Below are 27,172 nucleotides of genomic sequence, written 5' to 3'. Positions count from 1 at the left end.
CATCACGTCGAAATCGTAACGAAACGCTTACTTGGACTCATCGAAAACGTAGGTAAGGTGGCACTTGCCGCAGTATTGACGGTTGTGCATAGCAGCCATGAAGACACCGGCACCGCACTGGAAGACAGAAAGTTAGACAAATCCTGGTAGACAAGCCGAGCAAGGCATAGCATGGATTAAGCTTACCTCGGCGGAAGGGCATTCACGGCGGAGACGCTCAATCTTTCCGTCACCGTCGACCTTGTAGTACTTGAGCACAGCGAGCTTGGTCTTCTTGCGCTTGTGCTTGATCTTCTTGGGGGTGGTGTAGACCTTCTTCTTGCGCTTCTTACCACCACCACGCAGACGGAGCACCAAGTGGAGGGTGGACTCCTTCTGGATGTTGTAGTCAGAAAGAGTGCGGCCGTCCTCGAGCTGCTTGCCGGCGAAGATCAGACGTTGCTGGTCCGGGGGGATACCCTCCTTGTCTGGTTGACAAAGTTAGACAAAGCAATAGAACAAGCCGAATGCAAAGAGCATACCCTGAATCTTGGACTTGACATTGTCGATGGTGTCCGAAGACTCCACCTCAAGGGTGATGGTTTTGCCCGTAAGGGTCTTGACGAAGATCTGCATCTTGACGAAGGCCTGTATCATGAGAAGAGGTTAGCTTTCGAAAAGCACTTGGCTGTGCATGCGCAACAGAGAATCATTGTGCATGATGTGATGGTAACAGGCATTGTGTGTTTTCAAAGAATTCGACGTACCTCGACAAGTTGTCTTCCTCAACCTTCAATGCAAATCGTTGGAGATCAGAAATTTATGAGAAGCGGAGCCCGCGGTGATAAAATGATTGTGCGGTCACGTGAGGACTGGGCCGGAACAACCTGGCCGCCGAGTTGCCGAGAGGCCATCACGTGACGACGCATTGTTTACATCCGCCAGCGTTGAGATCTCAAGAAGACAACCCCATCCCTCGCAGCTCTCCAGGAGCAGCACGGTGATACAAGCCGAGGAGGATTATTGGAAGGGAGTGGAGAGCGTAGTGGCTGCGAGCCAGTAGTGTGTTCAATTATTGTTCTACTCAAGGTGGTGAAGTCATCCATCAGCCCTGCAAACCGGAGATTGAAGACGCAAGGATGGGGGCCAGAGGATCCAACGACCCACTGGCACATCGTCAGAAAAAGAACCCGCAGGGCCTGGCCGTGGGTGAGCGAAGGGCAGGAGGCAGCCCGTCGCCGCGGCAACGGCCCGATTGTTGATGCACGTAGCTTCCCCACGGCGCTCGAGGGACTTCATACATATCCACACCTTGCTCTCCTTCGATATAGCTGCAGCTGTTTCACTTGCCTTTCTTTTTCTGCACACACAAGATCCCTATAAACAACCCGTTTCTTTCTTTATCTCACTAGAAACATAAACCTTTGACTGCCCTAGAGAGCTACCACTCGGGGCAAGGCTAAGTTTCTAGCGATTGTTGGTCCTTGGACTTCGCGAGACCGGAAGCTGACCAAGAGGATAATACCATAGGAAACGTGAGGACGGTTTCGAGTCCGAAAGCCTCAACGCTCAAATCAAGTCTGGAAATCAATTGCAGCGTTTGAGCAAGCAGAGCAACTGTTGGTCGAGAAGTGGCTTGGGCGGCACTTCCGCCTCGTTCCCGTCCCTAAGGTCGGTGACCCTACTGTATATACATCTAGCATGGGGAACGATGGGCTGATTAGAGACTGCATGGCAGAACCTGAGCTTCGCAATCACTAAGGCGTTCCGACGTATATCAGCCAATATATATCATCAACATGCTTGTCACTTCACAGAGCGGTATGCAGAGGCATCAGCGGCAGCATCGGCGACAAAACTCTATCCCAGTAGCTCTGGAAGCAGCGAAAGCACCAAACCTTCCAGCAGCGGCAATGCATCGGTATTCAATGCATAAACGGGGGATGAGTTTAGACCAGCCGACCAACAACCGACAGCCGACCCTCATGCCAAAGAACACACCAAGTATGAGCCAAAACCAATATACCAATGTCCTGCGTGAGGCTCAGCAACAGCGCACGAGCCAGTTCAACCAACAGCCATACTTCAATGACTCTCAAGTTCACATGATGTCCAATTCAGATGTCCAACGACTGGATACAAGAGGCTTAAACGTTTATACTAACCAATATAGCAATGAAAACTCCCCGATCAATGCTTGCACGAACTCTGGCGGGTTGAACAGCAAGAATGGAAACTCGAAAGGTCAACGATCCAAGCCCGCCGAGCTCGTCCAGCAGCAGCAGCAACAGCAGCATCAGCAAGCCCACCAACAGCTATGCACTGAAGAGAACATGGCCTTTGCTCATGGCCTCGAAAATCACTTCATGAGCCAAGGAGCATGGAATCCATACCTCATCAGCCAACCTACGTTAGGTCAGATGTATGATCTAAGACGTGCGTCTGTGCAATCGGAGATGTCGTACATACCATCAACACCACCGAAACAAGTCCAGTCAAGTACGTCAACCAAAGCCTGGAAACAAACTGATATTATGCTAATTGAGGTTCAGGTTACGTTCCGCTCACCCCGGATACTACGCCTTTTCGTCGAGGCACGGATTTTGCTCCTTTCTTACAGAACGCACACGCGTCACCCTCAAAGAATTTGACTTATCAGTCTGCACAGCCTGGATATATGCAAAGAACCAAGTCACTTCAGGGTGTCCCAGGGAGCACGTATGCCGAACCTAGGATTGATGTTCCCTCCCCCCCTAACACCGCCCCCGTTGAATATGATCCTTATGATTTACTTACTAGCCAGGAGAGTGATTTTGAAAGTACTGAATTTCAGCCAGTTTCCAAGACCATGTCTATCAAGTCGGAGGACCAGGAAAATTATAACACACAGATTCTCTCGTCATCAAGCTCGTTTCAGTCTTCGCCAGAGATAGCATATATGCCATTACCCACAACAAGCCCAGCAAAGGCGCCAAAAGTACCAATCAGCCCAGCTACGCCTGTCAAGTCAGGCCCACCGAAATCAAGCAGCCCAGCAGCAGATCTGCCACCAACTAAGACCAAACTCTCCCCCAGGGTTGCTTCTATTGATAATCTGAATCTTGACGCCCGTGTCCAAGCTTCCATCACCGAGACCGGTATCACTCTCGATGAGATTGCAGCTTACATCTCCGGACCTGATCCAGTTGATGGGAAATGGGTCTGCATTCATCCCGGTTGCGACAGACGTTTCGGAAGAAAGGAGAATATTAAGTCGCACATCCAAACTCATCTTGGTGATCGACAATATAAATGCGACCATTGCGACAAGTGTTTTGTTCGCGGACACGATCTGAAACGACATGCCAAGATACATACGGGTGATAAGCCCTACGAATGCCTCTGTGGAAATGTATTTGCACGACACGATGCCCTGACTCGTCACCGACAACGAGGCATGTGCATTGGTGGCTACAAAGGTGTTGTCCGGAAGACAACCAAGCGTGGTCGCCCACCCAAAAAGAGTCGTCCCGACATGGAAGAACGGCAAGATAAAGCTGCTCGAACTCGCGAAAGAGCTTCGGCCAAGTCAGCTGCCATGTCTGCATCTAGCTCTGACAGCTCCTTTGACTCGCCCTCGCCCTCGCCGCCTTCGGAAGGGTTTGAAAGCATGAGCATTCAAGCATCCAGTCCTTTGGAGGACATGGCTATGTTTGAGACGGGCAGCTACTGTATGCCATCTGAGGTCTTCTCTTACACGCCTCCCGCATCTCCCAGTCATAGCACCGGCACTCACTCTTCGCCAGCTCAGAGTTCGCGCTCTCACAGCCCATTCAGTGATGGTGCTCGCATGTCTCGTACTTCATCTACTCAGAGTCTTGAAGACATCACCGAAGAGATTCCTGATCTACCACCCATCGCAGAAGCTGCCGGATGCTTCGACCCAGAACCAGAAAATTCTATGCATGCAACTTCGATAGTCCCTGCTCTCACCAACTCATCAGCTGGCTCTGACATCGACATTTTAATACAAAATAATTCCAGCTTTTCAGACTTTGGGGCTGACTCCAGTCTTCACAATGACATGGAGTTATTTTCGGGCAAACCCGTCGGTATGAATGACAACGACTTCTTTCTGGACTTCCATGACGACCATGCAAATGAATCTTTCTTCCAATGATACTTTTGATACTTTTTTTCATCTCACCATTCAAAAAAGCTATTCTCTTTCGTCGACGGCGTTTTCTCCCTTTCTCCTTCTTTGGGCATTACGACTTTTATAACGATGCTGATGTGACCCTGCTTCAACGACTATCTCAATTATTTCCTGGGACCCTTTGCTTCGCCGCTTGATAGACTTGTTTCTTGGGAAGGAAAGGTAATTTTTAATGAAACTGTACAACACTTCGATTCGCTCCCTTGGGTTTGTAACATCATGACGGTTTTATTTCATGCGGATGGGTAAAAGCGAATATTGTTTTGGAATTTTTGTTTTCTTCTTTGTTTTCCTTTTGCAATTTCGGGTACGACTCTCATTTGTCTTGTCTCTCATGTTTTTTCTCTTCTGATTTAATGTATACCACGATCGAGTTGGATCTCCATCCGTCAAGTTCTTCTATTGATCAGATGAGATTTGCGCTGATGTTATAAGCCATGTTGCGGGTCAATCGCCCACCTTGGCTATGATTTATGTCTTGTTTATGCCTCTTTTTTGTTTCTCTCTTCCTAAAGTTTGCCCTGTGACACTTTCCTTGTCATGTTATATAGAATGATGCCGTGCTGTGTGTTTCCTTGTTACCTTTAGCACCTAGCAAGGTCTTGCTATACCTCGATAATTGGGCCGGTCATAATAAACTGTTCTCGGCAAACGCACATTATTGTTCTTTTCTTATTCTCAGTTTCCTGGGATGTCTAAAACGTACATGTAGATGCGTGTCTAGCATTCAGACATATATCATGCGGGCGCAGGAGAAGACATGTAGGCTATTGGAGAAAGGATGTCATCTACGACAGATCAGGAGTCGATTGCCCTTAATACACGCAGGACGGATAGTCTACGACACATAGTCGACAAACCGCGCACCTACTCTTACAACTAAATCGGAGATGCATCCAAAGACATATTCATCATGCTTGGGAGGTAGAGGGAAGATGTTCGGTTGATGAGGAGAGCAGCTCTAGTGAGTTCCATCCACGCTTATTTCCTGCACAGGATAATCCTTGAGAGGTGCTACCTCAGAAACCTCCTCTTCGACAGGCAATCCTTCGTCAGATACTTCTTCGACACACACTTCGGCTACAGGTTTCTCTTGATTCTCTTCGACGGGCACTTCTGTTCCAGGCACACCTTCGATAGATACATCAGCAGCTTCAATACCATTGCCATCTCGATTTAGGGATGAGAGCTCCAAAGAGTAGATTTGCAGTGTGATTCGCATCATAGCCTTGACAAATGCCACTTCATCGCCCATCTCACGAAGGAAATCCTCCTTGTCAAAGATCTCGTTATCAGAAATGAAAGCCTCATCGAGCCTGGACATGACATAGTTTTGGAACCACAACTCATCTCCAGGAAGACTCGTAAATATCTCACTTGCTGCCCGTACAACGTTGTAAATCGATATAGATTCGCCAAAATGTTGGATGTAGGTCTTAGCCTGAGTTTCGAGGTCGGTCATTTTGTAGAGCCTTGCTGTCTTGTAGACAAGAATACTCCTCTTAAATTCTTTGAATATCATTGCCTCTTGCGAGTCTGATGGTTCTTTCAACGTTTCGTACGTGCCTGTATACATGAAGTTCACAATAGTATGACCGATGTCCTCGTCGACATCCGGCAGGATAAGATACGAATGCCCGTTCACCTCTGCAACGAATTTTTGCAGGTAATACCTGGGGACAACATAGTTTCTCCGCCCAATAGACACAGTAACGCCGTCACATTGGTAAGGACTATTATTGAGATATGAGGTCTGGAGATCCAAATCTGGAGACAAATGGTAGAGACTCACGATGCGGTAGGCTGTCTGTATTCGACCAGTGGATAATAACTGGTAGGGTTTTTTATCGAATCTTCCTGAGAAAAGTAAGTTTGTTCCAATTAAATAGAGCGAAGAGCTTTCTTCTTTTTATCAATCTTGGGCATTTTATCGACTTCTAAATGGTCAAGTGGGATGTTTTATTAGTTCACTGTCGTTTCTTAGAGAGCGAACTCTAGGGCTATAAAGATCCATGGGTACCTACATGCAAGTATGAGTTGTCGAGCTCATGCATATTGACACATTATGCAGCAACCCATCCATTCATGGTAGACAACATGTGCTGCGGACCATCATGGCAACGGTCCAAGCCTAGTAGGAGCTAATTTAGGTGGGAAGATGGTGGAAGGCCTGAATTAAGGCTTTGAAAGTCATGTGCAACACAGTTGGATTTGCAGGGCATGACAATCAGAGAACGTGTTGGAAAGGTCCTTCATCGAAGATCGATACATAAGTATGCAACACATACATTCTGCCTGCAAAGAATGAAACTGATCTAAATCTAACTGCTATGCATTCCTTCCGTCTTTCTTTCTCTCTTAATCACGTCTCAAACCACGCGATACCCAACTCAATAGGATGCTCCCCATTGTCCCCTCTATGAGCAAATACTTTACTCTTTGTTTGGCCCTTTGGAGCCTTGTCGGCGAAGAAAGTAGTGTTTCCATTGTAACTCAAGAAATTATCTTCGGAGATCTGTTTTTAGTCGAACATTAGCTTCTTATCTCTGTTCGAGGAAAATGTAGCAACACATGAAAAAGAAGAGAGAGAGAGAGGAAAAAAAGAAGAAGAAATGCAATGAAAAGAGCTTGATTCTTACCTCGAATAAAGCTGGGTTACGGACTTGAGGACCGCATGTAAAGATGTCGTTATGAAAAGTGCAGGGACCTCTGCGGGATTTAATATTGACACCACCTGAGCTCATTATTTAGTACCTCATTTTTGAGACTCTGACAGATTGAAATAGGGAATGAGAGGACACACCGGTAGCTTCTTCTGCTCGGAATGTCGCGCATGTGCCCGAGGTAAACCAATTACCATGGCTAATGATGCAGCCACGCTGTTGCTGATTACCACTAGTGTATACTCGCAAATTTCCTTTGTGTGGCCGACTTGGGGAAGCTGTTGGCTTGGGATCACCAGGCAGCTGAGTTGTCGTTGGGTGAGGTTTGCGAGGCACTGAGCGTTTTGGGATATAGCGAATACCTGAGTGTGGACAATTTGTTCCTCCACCAACTGTTTGAAATGTCAGAGACTTTTTGGTATGTTCTTACTGCAAAATAGGGAGCTGGGACTTAGCATACCTGCATCAGCTGGTTCGAAGGTTCCAGTCTGCAAACGCCCAGCAACGTGATAATGATACCAAATTTCGTTCAAGGCTCCTCCATGGCATCGCACAGTAACTTGCGCACCGTGAGCCTTGTTAAGGGCATCTTGAATTTCTGCCAGCGCGTATCTTTCATCATGAGATGGTACAATACCAGCGTCGGATAGAGTCTGGAAAAGTTTCCCTTGAATTAGCTCCCATTATTGCGGTATACTTCCACAACTTATAGGCCAAGATCCCACAAACCTGGTAAGAGGGCAAGCCTTTGAATAAATCTACAGCTTTATCAAAATAATCAACCACTTCTTCCTGCGGAACATAATCGGTATAGCACTTTGTTTCCAACGTGCTGATGCACGTCCCATGCTTATTCCACTCGTGCTCCCATAAGGTGGCATCATCGCCACGGAAGTCTTTCCAGTAATCTCTCATATAGTCGAGTAGATCTCCGCGGCCTGAATCGATCAAGATCAGCGATATATTGCTATACCGCCGGTGAGAATCACAGTACTGATCGAACCCTCCATCGCAGTGGTCTGGCCTGTGAACAAGGTTGGGATATGCTAGCAGTGACAAAAATATTGGAGCTCCGGGACATACCACAATCCGTGTATTGTCCACGAGTCGTCTGGACCAATAGCTGGATCGGCATCCCAGAATTGGGTTTGGAGAAAGTGGCCTCCTGGGTAGTTGAAGCAGCATGTATCTTGGCTGACGAACTTGGTCTGACAGCTTAGTTCAGGGTTCGGACATGAAGAAAATCTTTCAGAAATTATCTCTGGGTTGTCTAAGCCCCAAAAAGGAAGCGAGTTTGCTATTGTTTTCAGGATGCGCTGGGGGCTGGGGAGGTACTGGGAAGCTGGTTTGAGGTCCATCTTCGCGTTCCCAGTCGATTTGAGCCTGGGAAGAGCCAAATTTGTGAAAGTAATAAGGATAGAATATAAGAAACTTGCGTAGACTGTACTATAGACAGAACTTGGCCGTGATAAGTTTGTGGACGTTGTGTTGTTGTTCCAAGGTACCATAACTTAGTGAGGCGCATGACATGGAGGCTGGAGCTGTCATGTGGAGCCTGAAGGCTAAGGCAGAACGGTAGATCTTAAGGCGTAATTAGGCACCCCCAAGTCAAACCAAGCACGGCATGAGAATGAGAATACAATCAGAGTACTGGCGGCGACAAATTCTTCTTCTTTTCTTACATTACTATACATGGTCATCATCTCTCATAACATCCTCTGGCTCTGCTAAGCGGGGTATCTTCAAATACGGTTTCTGCAGTATAATGTACATAAATCATTGCACATTTCTCAGCGCTTCTTTCTCCTTTCTCTCTTCTTCTCGCTCTTTCCAGAGCCTGAGAACCTCGAATCCAACCTCGACTGCAATGAGCAGAATAATAATCCACTCAAGGCGCAGTCCATGAGTTTCACTAAGCCTCTCGCGAAGGACGTTGGCAATGTCTTGCGCATAGTCCATTCTTTCGTTTAATACCTTGATGCGGATCCCAACATCCAACGCTCTGCCCACTTCCTCATAATAACCTTCAAGGCCGAGCTCGTGCCGGCTATCCCAGAAGATATCTGGCAGAGAATCAGTCAATTCCGAGTAGAGATTCAGCTGCGCCCGTACACTGAGGAGCTGCCCTGTCTTGCGGAGAATGAAATCCCTTGTGTAAGGCAGACGTGAACCCTGTGAGAGCAGAGTTGGTATGTTACGCGTCGATTCGAAATAATCGGAAAGAAGACTCTCCAGTATAGCAAGTTTCGTGCTGCGCGCTAGCCCGGATGAAAATGCGATCTTTGTCAACACAGTGTCGACAGTCTGACGATTGGGTATATCCGACTGTGGATAATCTTGACCTGACTTGGTGCCGAGTATGATTGTGTCGCCCTTGATGGAGCTACTATCCCGTTGTGGATCCTCGATGAAGTCCAAGTTCTCGGTTTCCACGTTATCTGTATGCGGGCCCTCGGCTGCAGGTAGAAGCGTTCTGGAAGCAAGATAGGAAGTATAACCATCCGGGAGAGACCATGCTACCACAGTTCCAGAAGGAAAAATGAATACATCGCCAGCCTCGTCGGTTCCCAAATTGGTAGCATCCGGGTTTGTCATGCGCCGAACCGAATCAATTGGAACCTGTATGTGGACAACCTGAGGGTACAGTTGCGTATCGAAAGGATCCGGCTCAAAGCCCTTCTCCTGTAAGATATCCCTGACTTTTGTAATATTGAATTGTTCCGCGACTGCATAGGCCGTGACCGTCTATTCATATAAGAGTTAGCATACAAGGTCACAACCAACCCCGTGAGTCAGTTAATAAATACCTTGGGTTCACCCAAGCCTTTTTCTAGAAGCCGCGCCTTTGAAAGAATACCACTCCTTGTCCTTTGTGCTTCTACAGCAACGCGACGAAGAGATGAACTTGCCGCAGGGGATCGAGCAAATTTTCGTCGTTGGGACGGACTCCCTGGCGCTGAAACACCATCCTTCTCAGCCGATTCTTCGATAACGTCCTGCTTTTGCAGAAGCCGAGAATTCAAAGAGGAGAAATCTTTTCGGAAGCGTAATGACACCGGCCGTGATGGTCGACACAAGGACTGCGTTGTCGTTTGGCGACATGCTAGACAGACATAAAAGCAGCCAAAGCGAGCTTTCCCCGAAACTTGCGTAAGATAGTGCATCGGGAAAGATTTAGACAGTTTAATAAGGGAAGAGCGTCGCGTTTCATCGCAAATGGCTGTCTTGTTTACCAGGGTCGATTTAGATTGAAGATGTCTCATCATCGGCGTTTTAAGGTTTGGCGGCGTCATTGCACAGGAGCTGCGCTGCTTAGTCACCGCCCAATAACGCCCCAACGTAGCTCCGCATTCGACTGGGAGCTTCAACTTCTTACGCGCTGACCTGGCGCCAAGAATGGAATCATCTGGCGTTTCTGGCGTCAGCAGTGGTGCTGATGGCATGAATGACCCGTCGCGACCGGTAGAGTCGACCTCCGATCCTGGTGCGACCGAAGCTTCACACGATGAGAACGGCCAGAACCGCCAACACGATGAAGGCGAACACGATACGCAGAATGAGGACGAGCTTTCCGATGCTGACGAAAACGAGGACGAAGACGAGGAAGAGGAAGAGGAAGAGCCTCGATTGAAGTACCTGTACATGACTAAGTGCCTACCTTCGCTGTATCGCGGCGGAGACGCAACAAGCTCGTTCCTGGTCGGAGGAGATAAGATGGTATGGTATATACTATAATTGGGAGGATTGAGAAACACCCACTAACGCGGCATGGCTATTTAGATAGTTGGCACTCACAATGGTAATATAGTGAGTTAACTAGCCTATGATTGCATTGTGGAAAGCTTGGAATATTGACCTCGTTCGTTAGCATGTGTTATCGGTACCGAGGCTCAAAGCTCTTCGTGTTTATACAGCTCATTCCGCGAGCGTGACGTCTATTTCTATATCCCCGTTTTCTCCGTCAAGTTTGAGCTCGCGGTACAACGCGGCTAGCAAATCATCCGAAGAAGACGACACTCCTATTCAGTCTCCGAATGCATCTCTACGATCCAAGGGCAAGCCCAGGGACATTCAACCACCGGGGCTACCGCCAACCCCTTCCAATTCCATACATATAGCTACCTCGTCGATTGATGGAAATGTCTGCGTCTACTCACTTCTTGACCCCAAGGAAGTTCTTCTCCGAAACTTTGGTAGACCCGTGCAAGCCGTGGCATTGTCGCCAGAATATAAAACTGACAGAACATATCTATCGGGAGGCCGCGCGGGGCAGCTTATTCTGACTGTTGGAGGACGAGCAGGCACAACGGAAAATTCCACAACTTTAGGCACTGCAGCCGCAGCAACTGGGTGGCTGGGATCTTTTGGCCTAGGTGCCAACTCGGGAAAGGATACTGTTTTACACAGTGGTGAAGGAGCGATTAACACCATAAAATGGTCTCTGTCTGGGAAATACGTTGTTTGGGTTAATGAAGAAGGTATCAAGATCATGCGGTCGAATCTACATTTGGAGGCAGCAGATACAGAGTATGCGTGGACTCGAATAAGGCATATAGACCGACCGAATCGTCCACAATGGGAAGAAATGGCCAGTGTCTGGAAAGCACATGCAGAATGGGTTGATATGAAATCACTTGAAGCTTCTGAGAACAATGAAGCTGGGTCAATATCTGGCCAACAAACTTCCGCTGCCACCAATGGCGATTCAGCAGAAATTGAGAAACTTGTTGTGGGCTGGGGTGGCACGATTTGGGTCATCAATGTATATCCGGACTGTATACCACCTGCTGGAACCCGAGCAGGCAACCGAAAGCTTGGGGACGCTGAAGTAGTGACAATGTACGTAAACAGGCAAATGCACCCTCCGACTATCCCGTGTTCAGAAGCTAACAAACAACAAGCCTACGAACCGACTCCACCATTTCTGGCGTTGCCATGTATAGCCCGAAACTTCTGCTTGTTCTAGCATATTTGGAAAGCGAAAAGAGCGACCAGACACAAAGCAGTCGTAGGCAGAAAGCAGCCGAACCCGAACTTCGTCTTATTGATCTTGAAACGCAGGAGGAGGTTAGCGCCGACACGCTCTCAGTCAGTCGTTACGAGAATCTTGCATCCTCTGACTATCATATGAGCGTATTGAATCCTCCACGAATAACAACAGCCACGGTGCAGCGAGGAGGCTTTGGAGCCTTAGGCACAGGCCTCCTTGACGCAACTTTATATCCCGCAAGGCTCTTCACATCGAACACTAGTGTACGAAGTTTCGGCAGCAATGGCGATAGGGGCTCTGAAAGAGTTGCTAGTTCCTTTATCTCTAACCCTATCTCTGGGGGTTCCACCATACCGAAGGAGCTTCAAACTATATCCGCTGCCAAAGGCATCAAGGTCTTTGTCCATAGTCCTTATGACTGTATAGCGGCTATGTCAAGAGACCTATCAGATCGTCTCGCGTGGCTAGAATCAAACGAGAAGTACGAAGAAGCATGGGTTCTTGTTGATCAGAACCCGGGTGTCTTGACTTCAACGTCCGAGGGACAACAAGATGCTTTCATGAAATCTCAGACGAGTTTAGTGGAATTCTTTGCCGACGACGGTTCCTCAATCACGACAGCCGGTCAGCCATTAAACTCAAATGCTAGAAACGAGAAGCTTCGCCTTGGTGAATTATGGATCGAACAACACATCCAAAGAAACGAATGGGAAAGTGCGGGGGACGTCTGTGTCAAAGTCCTTGATGCAACCGATAGATGGGAACACTGGGCATGGAGATTTGTCGAAGCTGGCAAATACGATGAAATCGCTCAGCATATCCCAGTAGCCATTCGTCCCTCGCTTCCATCTGCAGTGTATGATGCTTTCCTTGATTATTACGTCTCCAGCAATCGCCAAACGTTTGAACAGCTGCTATGTCAATGGCCACCGGAGCTTTTTGATATTGGCAAGACTATTTCAATCATTGAAGACCAATTGAAGTCAGGAGATATCCAGTCAGACTCCAATGATTGGCATATCTTGATGGGAAGGCTAGCGAAGTTGTTATTGGCTGATGGACATCACCGAGAGGCTTTGCATTGCTATATACGACTGCAAGATGCCGACGAGGCACTTCGTTTAATTCGCGATTATCGTATAGCAGACGCCATTTCCGACGACGTTCTGAAATTCATACATCTTCGAGTCTCGGAACAGCAATTAGCTAAGGCCTCCATCTCAGAATTGGAGCAGATGACTGCTGAGTCTAATAGTATCCTGGTTAGGGAGGCATATAACGGTATTATCCGCCCCGAAACAGTCGTATCACAGCTAAACACCGCATCTGGCCGTTTGTACCTGTTTTTCTACCTTCGTGCTCTGTGGAAAGGTGATTCCCATCCATCCAAGGTGGAGGAAAAGCCTCAGCTTCGAGGACGGGGTCGCCACGCCCGAGACGCAGCAGAAAAACTCGCGGCCGACGAAGGAAGGAGTCTGGTAGAGCCATTTGCAGACATCACATTAAATCTTTTTGCCGAGTATGACAGACAACTGCTCATGGAATTTTTGCAGGCAAGCACAGCCTATTCCTTTGACGAGGCTTGCGGAATCTGCGAAGAGAAACACTACACTACAGAACTCATATATCTCTTGTCGAAGACGGGACAAACGAAACGGGCTCTTAACCTTATACTTTCTGACCTAAACGACGTCTCGCAAGCGATCAGCTTTGCGAAATCACAAGAAGATTCTGACTTGTGGGAAGATTTGCTTAATTATTCAATGGACAAGCCCGATTTTATTCACGCGTTGCTTACCGAAGCCGGGACATCCATTGATCCAATAAAACTCGTCAGGCGCATCCCCAGTGGACTGGAGATAGAAGGCCTTCGGGATGGACTAACTCGATTACTTCGCGATCACGACATCCAAGCAAGCATAAGCCAGGGGGCAGCCAAAGTTCTGCAGGGCGAAGTCGCTGTTGGAATGGATGCACTACGGCGTGGTCAGCGGCGCGGCATCAAATTCGATGTCGGCAAACCATCTATTGATGGCGGTGATGGTGACACGTCAGAGAAGAACGACGTCGGTGCTGTAAAGGATGGCGACGATGGCGATCATACAGGTAATGAGGAAGGGTTTCTACCACAGAAACAACGTGCGAGTGGCCTGGCGATTAGCAGACCCCGCCGTGTTGCCCCTGGTCAATGCGGTGGTTGTTTCGAATTCTTTCACGAGAATGGTATGTTAACCAGAACAATCACCCTAGGTTATTTTCCATATGAAATCAGAAGTATGATTAGCTGATATTATATCTCTGTGTTTGTGAACAGAAAAGGAAATGCTTGTCGGATTTGCCTGTGGCCACGTCTTCCACTTGTCTCACGTCCAGGAACCAGCTCATTCTCATGGGAACGAGTTCACGCATCCAAGCGAGACTATTCATGAGTCTCCACTGCCAGAGGGTGATTTTACCGGAGATAATGAAGACGAAGAGACCTCCGATTTCTTTACCACGTCTCGCACCGTAGGACCCAAAGTCATTACTGCTCGCCTGATACGAGATCGAATTGGAGATGGATGTCAAATCTGCGCTCTGAACAGACAAGTAGCAAACGCCGCCGCACCTGAAAATACGTAGTGCGCGAGGAAGAAACCTTTGGCTAGTTCTTCCGGTTGAAGTATATATATGATTGATTTGATTGTGCAGCATGTGTTTGTTACTCGATTCGCCTATACGCATTGATACCCCTTCCCAATCTACACACCAATTACAAGGATATTGTGACTTTCTTCTAATATTGTACTTCCATTCATATTAGGTGCGGCAGTAGGGCAGTAGCCTGCCAAGCTACTTTGAATTAACATATTGTACATTTAGGAAATCGGAAACATTTTTCTTTTCCCTGTGAAAACTCAGATATTTCCTGTTGTAGCGTTCCGATGTCAATGTCCTTCTTGTGTCATGCTCAATGAGTTCTGGCACAAAACTTAGACTCAAGCGTTGTCACTTAGGGCACGAAACGAATTTGAGCTACGAGGATAGCGATAATAACTGCGGTTGCCCACATATCCAGTACAGATTGGTCCCTTACTGCTGGTAGCATTTGCCAATGGCACTAAGGTAGGGGAGGCTGTCGAATTGCCAGGCAGCCGAGTGCCAGAAACGATAGCAATAGAACTTGATCCAGTTGCAATAAAGTGAGAGCTGGACTTAGAAGGAGTGATCTTCGAGGTGAAACTAGCAGGAACTGGATTTATAGACGATGGAAGGGCTGCAGTCATGCTTGTTAGTGAACCACTGTGCGTTATCAGGGGGTGAGTGGATTGGATGGCTCACCTGATGCCGAAGTCTTGTAGGTCCCAGTTGGAGGCAGGATGATGTAGGTGGTGGAGTAAATGGTGATGTGGTCTGCACTATGGACAGTTTCTAGTAAAAAGTGTGAGTTTGTATTTGACAAGAGAGATTTGGTCTGAAGGTTGGCATTTCTCACTGTCGTGACCAAAAGCTTTGTGCAAAGTCTGAGCTGGAGATGATTTCCCCACTATAGCAGCCTCAATTGCACCTAAGTTAGTAAATAGTTTAGTGACTAAAGACAGCAGCAGAGTCTAGGATCTGGAGCACTCATGATGACCTTTAGGAAGACCAGGTTCAGCTGCTAAATATGGTTGAAGAATCAAGGTGACTAATGACCGTAAATAAGATTATATTATAATGCTGCCTACCCATACAAAGACTGAGGAAGAGAGGGGCCCAGAAGGAGAGAATTGCAGCAGTGGTACGCATTTTAGCAACAATGCCTGGAGCTGACCAAAAAGACAGAGGGCTCTCAGGCAAGAAAGAAGTACAAGCTTGATATTTGGGAATAGCAGATGCAATATAGGTAAATATTGCGAGAAGTAGACATGCGGTGTACGTTAAAGGAGAGGACGAGAGTAAAAAGGCGTGTTTGTTTGTGTGCCTGCCCCAAAGAGGAAGGCATCACTGGAACTGCAACAGTGATGTTGCTTCCTCAGGCTCCCCAGTAAGGCATCGACTCCAGGCAGGAATTCAGCCCCTATATCTTTCTTGTAAGTTATAACTAACTACTTACCTACATGCTGACCAAGCGGTAATTACAGGCTGGTATATTTGAAATATCGGCAATGATTTCAATACCTGACAAAATGTGACACTGGAGTATGTAAAAACATGTAATTTATACACATATTATTTGACATCTGCCTGAAGAGGCAGAGACTGCTCACTGGAGATGATATATATACACCAATGGACTGTGTTTAATTGTAGCTAACAAGGACTTTCTCTGCATGCATGCTTTCACATGCAGAAACAAGCTTCATTGATTCCCACACGCTGCTATATATGACAGTCTTTGCTGTGATACAACAGAGCATTTCTAGCCCTAACTCTCTCACCGAGTACAGGTAGTTACCCAACAGTACGGTAAGCCCTGCATGATTGATGCAGGGCAGAGCCACAAAATGAATGTATGAGTTGACTAACTATTCCAGGCATATGTCTTTCTGACTGATATACATGAGGCTGCACGTTGCTTGTTGAATGGCCGATTGCCTACTTGGGAATGGAGTTAGGGCACAAGTTGGATGATGTCATCATCTACAGAGGGCGCGATTGGCTGTGGCTGCTGAGTGTCAATGGCGCAACCGCGGGGATTTTTTTTTCTCTGTTGCTCTCCTCAAAACTTGTCTTGCTTTCGAGAAAAGAGAAAATCTCATCAAAATAATCCTTTAACATCGTTCGGATTTTGCTGCTGGCAAGCATGGCGCAGTTTTCAGCTCGCGCAGAGGAAGTGCGCAATGTACGTGTTGCCAGAATGACACTGTTCAGTCTCGCATAAGTACCCCTAATCAAATGGTATAAAAAGCTGATATCAATATTTCGTACAGCTGCTCAACGCCGTTCATAACCTGCTCATCCCATTCATAAGCTCAGCAGATGCCATTCCAGAGGCTCCGCGCAAAAACTTTAGCTCCGAGAACGGCGCAAACGCCAATGTCGACCTCACCAGACCAACTACGTCTCTAATCAACTATCAAAGCCCGGAGGAGCTCCAGAAACTCTTACAACTCGATTTTCCATCGACAGGACAGGGCCAAGAAGGTCTGATTGAAATCCTCCGGCACATATTACGCTATTCCGTCAACACATGGCACCAGGGATTTTTGGATAAACTGTATGCCTCAACGAATGCGCCAGGGGTAGCAGCAGAGCTTGTTCTTGCTGCACTAAACACGAATGTCCACGTGTACCAAGTATCGCCCGCATTGACGTTAATTGAGAAGCATACCGCGAAGCAACTGGCATTGCTGTTTGGTCTCGATGGGCCTCACTCGGGAGGTATATCTGTGCAGGGCGGATCGGCGTCCAATACCACATCCATAGTGATAGCTAGGAACGTGCTGTACCCAAAAACAAAAGTTGAAGGCAATGGCAATTACCGATTTGTCATTTTTACCAGTGACCACGGTCATTACAGCATCGAGAAGGCTGCCCAAATGCTCGGGTTGGGAAGTAGTTCTGTCTGGCCAGTACCTATCGACAGGCAAGGCCGGATGATTGTTTCCGAGCTAGAGAAGCTTATAGAAAAGGCCAAAAGCGAAGGAAGAACTCCATTTTATGTCAATGCCACTGCTGGAACTACTGTTCTGGGATCATTCGATCCATTCAATGAAGTGGCAGCAGTTTGCAGGAAACACAATCTTTGGTTTCATATTGATGCTTCTTGGGGCGGATCGTTCATCTTCTCTGCAAGCCAGAGGAAAAAGCTTATCGGTGCAGAGAAGGCGAATAGTATTGCCATTAACCCGCACAAAATGCTCGGGGTTCCTGTGACCTGCTCATTCCTCTTGGGGGCTGATCTTCGCCAATTCCACCACGCCAACACGCTGCCAGCAGGGTATCTATTCCATGGCAGCAATAATCCCGATTCTGGGCAGTCAAATGGAGACTCGCAGCCAGTTGACTCGCCAGAAGTCTGGGATCTCGCGGATCTGACGCTCCAGTGTGGTCGTCGTGCTGATTCACTGAAGCTGTTCTTGAGTTGGACATATTATGGATCGGATGGTTACGAGCGCAGAATAGACGAAGCCGTTGACGTCGCAACACATCTAGCCACTCTCCTTGAAAACCACCCAGATTTCATTCTCGTCAGTGAGAACAAGCCGCCTTGTCTTCAAGTCTGCTTTTACTATGCACCAGGAAAGCGCCTGGTATACGACAACGACGATGCTGTTTCAAAGAATATAGATGTCCTCGCCGCAAAGAACAGCAGGGTAACAGAAGAGGTGACGAGGGCAATTGTGAGCAAAGGCTTCATGGTTGACTATGCACCTCCAAGCGGTGGTGATCTCGAGTCCAGAGCAAAGGGCAAATTTTTCCGCTGCGTTGTCAATATATCGACAGAGAAACGGACTGTAGAATCTCTAATTCATGCAATTGAAGATGTAGGTCCCGCGGTGATCGAAAGGCTCAAGAAGGTTTCGCCGGTTTAGAAGGGGGTGATTGATTTTATTAAGCGTATGAAGTCGTACATAGGTACATACATACCTTGGCGTGAAGCGTCACATAGACAGATAGACTTCTTAGGTACTTAGATAAATTGAAAAGACATCACGAGTGCTCGAAATACCTAGACCAAGCGCTTAGAGTCACTTGGCAAGCCATGTTGACGACTTTAGATAGCTGTACAATGCCAAATTTGAAATTCGCCTGCTGTGTCATATACCTAGAAGAGAGCAGAAAGGAGAATATATACAAAGAAGAAAAATTTTATACTGGCCTCGTTATATCGACTCAACTTCGAACTTCAACTCTTTTCTCCAACACTGCTCTCGCATCCGTTACCGCAAGAGTTTCAATTTCCAGCTCACTCAATACATCACGGGCGCTCTCGTTGTTTGCGAACAGTCTTCTTTCGACTTCCCACAGACCCAAGTCTGCTCCTGCTTCATGCGTTTCGACCTCTTCATGCGTTTCAGCTGCGGTAGTGGTATTTTGAGGTTTTATTCTCAGCGATAGCAGGACCAGACTCTCGTTTAGTCTTCTCATGACTCGCATCGCTTCTCCTTGGTAAATCGTTGACGAGGTGAAGTTTTGTCCAAGTGCATTTTCAATGACGCTGCACAAATGATCAATATCGCTCGCAAGCTGGGATGCACCGGCGGCTGAGAACGAATGCCGCAGAATGACTTGATCCAAAATAAAACTTTGCACGGACAGCAGGACCTGTCTGTTGATCCTCCTCAGGGGTGCAGTACCTAGCGCTCGGGCAAGAAACGAGAGATTTGAAGATATGATGCGAACCGTGGGGGTCAGTTCGGAGGTCAGTGGGTGAGGATAACTAGCGGAGGGAGCAGAGAGCGATGACCACATTGACACGCGAGAATAGGGCTTGAGAGATGATTGCACCTCGGCGGAAAATGTAGAAATAATGATGTTCTCCGACCGCAGTCTGAGACGACGGTATGCGGATGCTGTTTCGTCAAATAAGGCGCCCTCGGAACTCTGGCTTTGGCCATTTGTGTGAGTCTGAGCTACCGCTTGAGAGGTCCTCTGAGCCACCTCGGCGACGGACATGGGCCCTACAACATTCTGACCGTCGCCTCTGCTCCGTCGGACACGGCCTTGAAGTTCGTACCAGAGGTCAAGGAAGAAGACGTCATCGCTCCAGTCCTGCATTTTCTTTTCCAGGTACTCTGCGCTCCCGAAAATTCGACAGAGTCGATCGAGACCGGCCACTCCTTCGAGGCGCCCTTGATCACCGCCCTGAACAGTGCGACCAATGGTTGATGTCATAGCAAGATAGGCCTCAAGCCCAGAATGCAACCGCTCGTGGAATTGATCAAATACAGTAATCTGTATGTCGATGAGGAAGCGTAGCTTCTGACTGAACGAAGATAGTGGCCTATACAGGTCTGTTATTGTCTCGAGGAGATCATTAACCCGAATGGCAGCATTCGTTGGTTTTGTAACACTTGGTTCAACTCCGTCATAATCGATCTGTCCGCTTTCTGGTGTATCGATGATATCTTTGTACCGCGTCAAAGCAAATTCCTTTTCAACATGAAGCCATCGATCAAACCAATTCTGTTGAGTGAGGACTTCTGAAGCAAGCCCTCTCCAGTTTTGTGTAGAATAAGGATTGGGCAGATAATTCCACGTCTGCCGAAGATCTTCGTCGAATTTCATAAGTTCGTGAATGAAATGACTGAGAAGTTGGGGACTCGTTTCCACTTGAGGAAGGAAGGTGTCGATTTTTTGCCTGACCATAGGCAATAAGGAAGTGATGAAGGCATTGACTGCGCTCAAGAAGTGCCACTTCAATCCATCTTCAGCCAGTTCCGCTCGCCTATCCAGGACTGGTTGCAGGTATGCTGTTAAAAAACCAACATAGAAAGTAATTAAATCGGAGACATGTGAGAGAAAGTATTCAGGCTGTATTTTATTAATCCCAGTTATTCCAAAGTAACCAAGGGGAAAAAAAAGTTTACCTTGTCGAGCCTATTAGTTGGCTTAGCTCCGCTGAAGTGATACTTGAAGCGGAGCTCTAATGGATGCACCATAACCTGCAACGGTAGTAACACTTGGGATACGTCTGCGCGAGAGGATATGATTGACTCCGAGTAAGCCTTCAAGTCACTGCAGGATCGCATGTGTAAGTCAGTATGCTGCTATATGGGGTAAGCTCGATTGTCAACAACACATACGGTTCCTGCAAATCAAGCAACAATTCCACGCTCTTCAGCCATTCTTGGATGAAATCATCATTCAGAACCAGATCCCTACTCGGCCACCTCAACTTATCCAGTGCCTGTTGCAATCGGCTACTGAAACTGTCTTGTAATTGCTTCTTCACAGAAGTGGCGAGACTTTCGGTGTATTCGATGAGGTGAGGAGCCGCACCATCCGCGGCGATTTGAGCCGTTTTCAACGAGGAGGAGATATTCCGAAGGACCTTGTATGGAGGAATTGCTGAAGTCGGAGCAATGTCCACATTTCCCAATGCATCCTTACTGTACTATCGTCAATTTGCGAATCGCGCGACCAATGCATTCGAGCTGGATTTACCTCAAAGTTTCAACTTCTTGTAGCAACGATAGATAGCCCTTTGCGACATCCAGCCTTTGAAGCTTTTCCATAATTGACTCAAAGCGACGAACTGCTGCATCGCTTGTTTCGGACTGGGTGATTGTTTTCAGGCGTTGGTCGATGTCGGCTTGCTCTTGATTGAACGCCTGGACTTGGGTCCGCACGGCATTTCGATGATCATCGGAGGCCTTTGTGGCCTCTTCGAGTGCTTCCTGGGCTTCTAGCAGCTGTGCAAGGTTATTTTCCGAGCAATGTTTGATGCGTTTCAACTTTCTGTTACATACCTGCTTGCGCTGCAACTCATGCTGGGTTCGTAGGTTCTGGAGCAACAAATCCAAGCTATCCAGATCTTCTTGTGACTGTAGTTTGTCGTTCAAATAGTCCTCAACCCGCATATACTCTTGCGAGGACAGAGAGGCGAGTGATGCAGCCATCGTCGCTGGGTTGCGCGGAGAATGGCTAAATAATTAATGTGGCCATTCCGATCGTTGTTGCAGTTGAGGGAAAGCGGCGGGCTGTGGTGGAGTCCGCGGGAGCTCAAGTCAGTCTCTCCCACTCCTACCCGAGCTCCATACATATGAATCATTATTCTTAGACAGCAACCATGGAAACTTGCGCCTGCCACTGATAATTTCTCAATTAAATTCGTGAAAGGCAACGCGACCATGCCTAGTCCAGCAAAAAAGCGAAAGGTCAATGGAGTCCCTTCTATGCGAAGCATTGAATCGTTCTTTTCCGCCCAGCATGCACAATTGCCACCAAAAAGCTCAGAAGCCAACAAGGAGGAGCTTCTTACCGACGAGGAGCTTGCTCGTAAATTGCAAGACGAATGGAATCAAACTGATACCCAAGCACACCCCGAATCGATTCCAAGTACAGAGGACACTTCGCCGCGCAAGATGCTAGACAAGGCAGAGCCCTCGATCTCCAAGCCATCAAACATCGCAACGCATGCGCAGAGCTCGACTTCTAAAGATATACTGTCTCTTCAATCCTCTCTGGGTTCAGAAGACACCATTGTGTCGGCAATCCCCCTCGATGAGAGCCCACTGACATTTGACCCTGCGAAATACGTACCTGAACTTCAGAAGCATTGGGCACACGATGGTGGAGATGCCTCGTATGCGCTTTTAACACAGGGGTTTATTCTTGTGAATAGCACAACGAAGCGCATTAAAATCGTGGATACTCTCGTCAACCTCTTACGCATACTAATCGAAGGTGCTCCTGAGAGCCTCTTACCTGCCGTGTGGCTGGCGACGAATTCCTTTGCTCCTCCATATGAGCCAGCGGAGTTAGGACTGGGCGGCTCTGTGATATCGAAGGCTTTCAAAAATATATATGGATTGAATGCTCAAGGACTTAGAACACTTTACAATAAACATGGAGATGCAGGAGATGTGGCCTTTGAAGCCAAGAAACGACAGAGCTTCACTCTCAAAAAGCCGAAGCCGCTGACAATTAAAGGTGTCTACCAGTCATTGACCAAGATTGCAAGAAGCAAAGGCTCTGGCAGCCAGGAGACTAAGCAGCGTATCGTCGAAAGGCTACTCCAGGATACTCGGAGTGCCGAAGAGAGTCGCTATATTGTAAGAACTCTGGTTCAGCACTTGCGTATCGGGGCAGTCAAGACTACTATGCTCATTGCTCTTGCACGAGCTTTTTTATTCTCGAAGCCCCCCAAAGCCGAATTCGCTACCAAGGGAATGAAATATTTGGCAAAACTTAGGAAAGACGAACTTGCTGAGTTGTACCTAAGGTCTGAAGAAATTGTTAAAGCGTCTTACGCAAGACATCCGAACTATGATGATTTGGTTCCCTGCTTACTCGAGATTGGCGTTACAGAAGAGTTACTTATGCGATGTGGGCTTACGCTACATATACCTCTACGACCTATGCTAGGCAGCATTACGCGGGACCTTTCAGACATGCTGACCAAATTGCAAGGCCGCGACTTTGCGTGTGAATACAAATACGACGGACAGCGAGCTCAGGTTCACTGTGACTCGAACGGTAAAGTGAGCATATTCTCTCGCCACCTTGAGCTCATGACAGACAAATACCCGGACTTGGTGTCTCTGGTGCCACAGATCAGGGGAGAGTCTGTGTCGAGCTTTATCCTCGAAGGAGAAGTCGTTGCCGTCGACCAAGAAACTGGCGAGCTCCAGCCATTCCAGACGCTTACCAACCGGGCCAAGAAGAATGTCGATATTGGAAGCATAAAAGTAAATGTCTGTCTTTTCTCATTCGATCTGATGTATCTTAATGAAGAGCCACTCCTTGATCGATCGTTTCGGGAGCGACGAGATATGCTTCGTAGTCTTTTCACAGAGATACCTAATCGGTTCACATGGGTGAAGAATTTGGATGCGACGTCGGCTGATTCAGAGGCAGTGCTTGAGTTTTTCAAGATGGCCACGGATGTCAAGTGCGAGGGCATTATGGTCAAGGTCTTGGACAATGAAACTCAGAACAATCTAGTCTCCGAGGATGCTGCCATTGCTGAAAACAATGGCGATGGTCTCTATGCAGAAACCCTAGAAAGCAATGAAGAATTACGGAACGAGCAATTACCACCCCCAGCAAAAAAGAAAGAAAGAAGCACGCGGCGCAAAGCACTCCTTTCAACCTACGAACCCGACAAACGGCTGGAGTCCTGGCTTAAAGTGAAGAAGGACTACAGTACATCCTCAGATACCCTTGACCTAATCCCGATTGCAGCATGGCACGGCAACGGGCGCAAAGCCAAATGGTGGTCTCCCATCCTCCTTGCAGTGCGCAACCCTGAAACGGGGGTTCTCGAAGCCGTGACCAAGTGCATGTCAGGCTTCACTGATAAATTTTATCAATCCAACAAGGACAAATACTGCCAAGACAGCGATAATGTCCTTGCTAGTAAACCGAGTTACATCGACTATAATGCGGGGGAGCCAGATGTATGGTTTGAGCCGCAAGAAGTCTGGGAGATGGCATTCGCGGATATTACGCTTAGTCCTACCTATACTGCTGCGATCGGACTTGTTAGCGAAGAGAGGGGTCTGAGTCTTCGATTCCCACGCTTTCTGCGTGTGAGAGAAGATAAGTCTATTGATGAAGCGAGTACATCTGATTACCTGGCCGCGCTGTGGCGGAAACAAATGGAGCGTGCGCAGGAGGAGAATCCTATGATCGATGACGATAACATTGACGAGCAAGAGGAGCAAGCTTATCGCGATTTAGATGGAGGGTGAAAAAGGATAATAGCTCAATCAGTGACTAAGTCCGACTTTTCATCTATTTAAATTTATTGAAACGTATAATGGTGAATGAGCTCGTGCGGTCCCTCTTATGATAACAAGTTGAGCATAACTTTTTACCCGTCGACCACTAGAGCTCAAAGGAGTACTCTCGTAGCGGTATGATGTCCTTGCCGAAGGGGCCCGTGAAGGTCGAAGTGAAGACAACCAGTGTTGTAAGTCGAAGGGGCGGCAGAAGTCGAGAATCGTGGCTCAACCAACGTATTTTTCGTACAACATTCTGCTCTTCGGAAGTCATCTTTAGCAGATTATACGGCACAATAATACAGCCGCCAACGAGAATAACGGCCTTGTCACCCTCCTTATTGGAAGTGTTTCTGGCTGAAGATGGGCGTTAGTATCTTTGCCGTCACGTACTCGACAGCAGCAACCATGATCGCAAGCTTGATCAGGCTGTTCCAGGGACATGCGAAGACCTGCGAGGCACACAAAGCGAAAGTTGGAAAAGGAGTTTGCAATGTTGATTAAGCTATAGAAATATATGTATTTACTTTGAGGGGAAAGTATTTATGCTGTGAATGCTAATACGTAACATCAGATCTGCTAGGGGAGGCCTTACAAGGTAGAGATTCCTGTTTAGGTAGTTGACATTTACGTCCAATTTCCGCGCGCTAGGTTTCAAAATTTTGGAAAGTCAAATTCATTGAATAATAGATTCCACGTTTTCTGCGATGAGAAAAGATAGATCTATCGGAGCAGCATATGAGACATTGGAGAGAAAAAGTCGCCGACATCAAAAAAGAAAAAACCAAGACCAATCCAAACGATTGGAGACTGAGAGACGGCACGATAACTGCCAAGAGATTTAGCATCAGCCAATCAGCAACGTCATATGAAAGAGACAATCGGAGATTCGGCGGAGCCCCGTGGCGCCAAGATACGCTAAGATCGGCGAATCATGATACGCTAAACTTTAAACGGCAAGATCGTCAGGTCCGTGTCGCGAAAACGACGCGTGACGCGTTTCGCAACGCGTGCGTAAGGTTGCCAAGTCGCCAGCGTGTCAATTCAAATTAGATCCGATTCAAATGAAGTAACACGGAGGAATATCTATCGGGGCTTCCTTGTTGGATGGAGCCCTGCAAGTGTAATTAGTTAGAATTAATCCTAGTCTATGACGTGTTCTGTGGGTAGTGCAATGAGGGGCTGCGTATAAGTTGTTAATAATTACACTGCCTCTCGATTTCAGTTCGGCTAGTCCAATCAATTGATTTAGCTCACTGGCTAGCTAGTGACAACGAGTCATGAGTAGTACAGTTGTATTCCGTACATTTTTTCGACGCTGATTAGGTGATCGATTGTAGACAAAGGAAAAGAAGAGTGTACAAAGCGACTGTCATGGATTACACAATAGGGATAGGAAAAAGGATGCGCAGCATGGTATGATATCTGCATATCGACATCAAGACAAGAAGATAACATATCAGTGAAATGACGAACCGGGTCAAAGGGTTAGAGAAAGGAAGAGAAAGGGAAAAGAAAAAAAGAATTGCGCCAAACAAAATGCAAAAAAGCTGTTTTCAACAGCATACAAAAAAGAATCGTGACTAAGTCATCATCTCAGACATAACAAGTAATTCAAAATAGTCTCAGCATGAGTTCTATGGTCTAAGCTCTTCGCCGAGTTGCAGAGCCAGTCCAGTATCCTTACTGCGCCCAACAGGACTGTTCGGGTCGGGAGGAACAAGATTGTCAAAATTCAGAGGCTTCCTCGCCGTTCTTAGCAGTGGCGTCTTCGACAGACTTCCTGGAGTCCGTCCACCCCAGGGACGCTGGGCTGGACTAGGCGTCACATTGACGAAATCCGCAAAGTTGAATTGTTGGCCTGGAGTACTAAAATTAGGAAACACACCACCGCCCGGCGTCGGAGTCAACGAAGGCAGAGCAGCATATTGACTGGGAGGAGTTGACGGGGGAAAGTCTCTGATTTGAGGTCTGGTGTTGACTCTGGCCGGTGTCGGAGAGTTTGCTAGGAATAGCAACAGATCTGCGCCGTCCTCATTGCCCATGCCTTTATCATTCTTTGGCAGGCGAGCTTGCCGCAGCGTAGGTGTTCGTGGTGGCGAAGAACTGACCATCGAAGAACTAACATTATGAATGCGGGGAAGATCCTGGTCATTCTCTTCGTCTGAGTTTGCAGGGAAAGAGAATGCGGGGGCGTCGAAAGAGGGAGGGTGGTTTGAATAAATTGGCAGCTGGCGAGCAACGACAGGAGAAGACTCTGGTAGATTATGGGACGTCTTCCAAGATAGCCTGGGGGCTTTCGCCGGTCTGTCTGTAATCGAATTGGAACGAACCCGCTTCCTGCTAGCATTGAGCATCGGCTGCATCATGTCTGAACTGAAAGTGGCCGCGTGCTTGTTTCTTGCAGACCTGGGGAGTTCGTGCGAAAAAGTGGCATTCCTTGTTGGCGAGGACGTAAGAGGAGTATCGTAGCGGCTGTATGCCATCACGGACGAGGAGTCAGACGGTTTATCGAGGCGGCCATCGTGCAAATATTTAGGATTCGAAATGCCCAGTCGACCTTGCTGGTACTTGACCTTGGCAAGACCGAGTCGGTCCTGGAGACTCAAGCATACCTGTTATAGAAGAGGTTGTGAGTGAGATCCGCACCATGACCGTGGTTAGCTGTGCTGTGTGGGCAACTTACCTGGGCAATGTTCTTGCGGACCGCTGGGTTGACTGTTCGCTCCTTCATCCTGGCTTGTTTTCCCCCCTACTACTCCCAATTTCCAATAAAAATTATATACCGCAACAAGCATGCGTGCTAGGCAGAGTAGACTCAATGCTCGCTTGACTGGAAAAGTCTGGGGTAGGAGTACAAGCACCCGAGGCTGGCCTTGAAGTGGGAGCAAGGGCCTCAGCTGCAGGATCGTCGAGAGGGCTCTTCCCCTGGAAAACCGACAATATTTGTAGAAACTGGACAACTACCAGAGATTGGGATGATAGTGCAGCG

The 27,172-nt window shown here is 47.6% G+C and overlaps 10 protein-coding genes across 10 annotated transcripts; 4 read left to right on the top strand and 6 right to left on the bottom strand.

Annotated features, from left to right (window-relative positions):
- Positions 1-27: 27 nt before the first annotated feature.
- Positions 28-615, bottom strand: UA08_04063 (Ubiquitin-40S ribosomal protein S27a; the record flags this gene model as incomplete). The annotated part of the gene is made up of 3 exons (XM_020266345.1): positions 28-117; positions 187-467; positions 522-615. 3 exons carry the CDS (start codon positions 613-615, stop codon positions 28-30), a joined length of 465 nt encoding a protein of 154 aa, XP_020120676.1.
- Positions 616-1,778: 1,163 nt separating this feature from the next.
- UA08_04062 (hypothetical protein) lies at positions 1,779-4,138 on the top strand (the record flags this gene model as incomplete). Its single annotated transcript, XM_020266344.1, has 2 exons — positions 1,779-2,478; positions 2,532-4,138. 2 exons carry the CDS (start codon positions 1,779-1,781, stop codon positions 4,136-4,138), a joined length of 2,307 nt encoding a protein of 768 aa, XP_020120675.1.
- A 997-nt stretch (positions 4,139-5,135) lies between these two features.
- Positions 5,136-8,195, bottom strand: UA08_04061 (hypothetical protein; the record flags this gene model as incomplete). Its single annotated transcript, XM_020266343.1, has 8 exons — positions 5,136-5,907; positions 5,967-6,031; positions 6,606-6,689; positions 6,814-6,908; positions 6,978-7,229; positions 7,298-7,490; positions 7,567-7,861; positions 7,921-8,195. 8 exons carry the CDS (start codon positions 8,193-8,195, stop codon positions 5,136-5,138), a joined length of 2,031 nt encoding a protein of 676 aa, XP_020120674.1.
- A 418-nt stretch (positions 8,196-8,613) lies between these two features.
- UA08_04060 (hypothetical protein) lies at positions 8,614-10,001 on the bottom strand (the record flags this gene model as incomplete). Its single annotated transcript, XM_020266342.1, has 2 exons — positions 8,614-9,582; positions 9,645-10,001. 2 exons carry the CDS (start codon positions 9,999-10,001, stop codon positions 8,614-8,616), a joined length of 1,326 nt encoding a protein of 441 aa, XP_020120446.1.
- Positions 10,002-10,233: 232 nt separating this feature from the next.
- On the top strand, positions 10,234-14,449 carry UA08_04059 (hypothetical protein; the record flags this gene model as incomplete). Its single annotated transcript, XM_020266341.1, has 5 exons — positions 10,234-10,554; positions 10,618-10,644; positions 10,706-11,676; positions 11,739-14,050; positions 14,142-14,449. 5 exons carry the CDS (start codon positions 10,234-10,236, stop codon positions 14,447-14,449), a joined length of 3,939 nt encoding a protein of 1,312 aa, XP_020120445.1.
- A 356-nt stretch (positions 14,450-14,805) lies between these two features.
- UA08_04058 (hypothetical protein) lies at positions 14,806-15,595 on the bottom strand (the record flags this gene model as incomplete). Its single annotated transcript, XM_020266339.1, has 4 exons — positions 14,806-15,083; positions 15,149-15,238; positions 15,303-15,374; positions 15,535-15,595. The coding sequence occupies 4 exons, from the start codon at positions 15,593-15,595 to the stop codon at positions 14,806-14,808; spliced, it is 501 nt and encodes a 166-aa protein (XP_020120476.1).
- Positions 15,596-16,592: 997 nt separating this feature from the next.
- Positions 16,593-18,324, top strand: UA08_04057 (hypothetical protein; the record flags this gene model as incomplete). Its single annotated transcript, XM_020266338.1, has 2 exons — positions 16,593-16,631; positions 16,720-18,324. 2 exons carry the CDS (start codon positions 16,593-16,595, stop codon positions 18,322-18,324), a joined length of 1,644 nt encoding a protein of 547 aa, XP_020120474.1.
- A 301-nt stretch (positions 18,325-18,625) lies between these two features.
- Positions 18,626-21,354, bottom strand: UA08_04056 (hypothetical protein; the record flags this gene model as incomplete). Its single annotated transcript, XM_020266337.1, has 5 exons — positions 18,626-20,266; positions 20,323-20,470; positions 20,539-20,844; positions 20,900-21,147; positions 21,205-21,354. The coding sequence occupies 5 exons, from the start codon at positions 21,352-21,354 to the stop codon at positions 18,626-18,628; spliced, it is 2,493 nt and encodes an 830-aa protein (XP_020120766.1).
- Positions 21,355-21,585: 231 nt separating this feature from the next.
- On the top strand, positions 21,586-24,150 carry UA08_04055 (hypothetical protein; the record flags this gene model as incomplete). The annotated part of the gene is made up of 1 exon (XM_020266336.1): positions 21,586-24,150. One exon carries the CDS (start codon positions 21,586-21,588, stop codon positions 24,148-24,150), a length of 2,565 nt encoding a protein of 854 aa, XP_020120765.1.
- A 1,667-nt stretch (positions 24,151-25,817) lies between these two features.
- Positions 25,818-26,914, bottom strand: UA08_04054 (hypothetical protein; the record flags this gene model as incomplete). The annotated part of the gene is made up of 2 exons (XM_020266335.1): positions 25,818-26,795; positions 26,867-26,914. 2 exons carry the CDS (start codon positions 26,912-26,914, stop codon positions 25,818-25,820), a joined length of 1,026 nt encoding a protein of 341 aa, XP_020120768.1.
- Positions 26,915-27,172: the final 258 nt, after the last annotated feature.

The sequence above is a fragment of the Talaromyces atroroseus genome (assembly GCF_001907595.1).
Source record: "Talaromyces atroroseus strain IBT 11181 chromosome Unknown scaffold_4, whole genome shotgun sequence".
NCBI lineage: Eukaryota > Fungi > Ascomycota > Eurotiomycetes > Eurotiales > Trichocomaceae > Talaromyces > Talaromyces atroroseus.
Note: the sequence above shows the minus strand (reverse complement) of the source record. Positions and strands in the feature narration are given on the sequence as shown.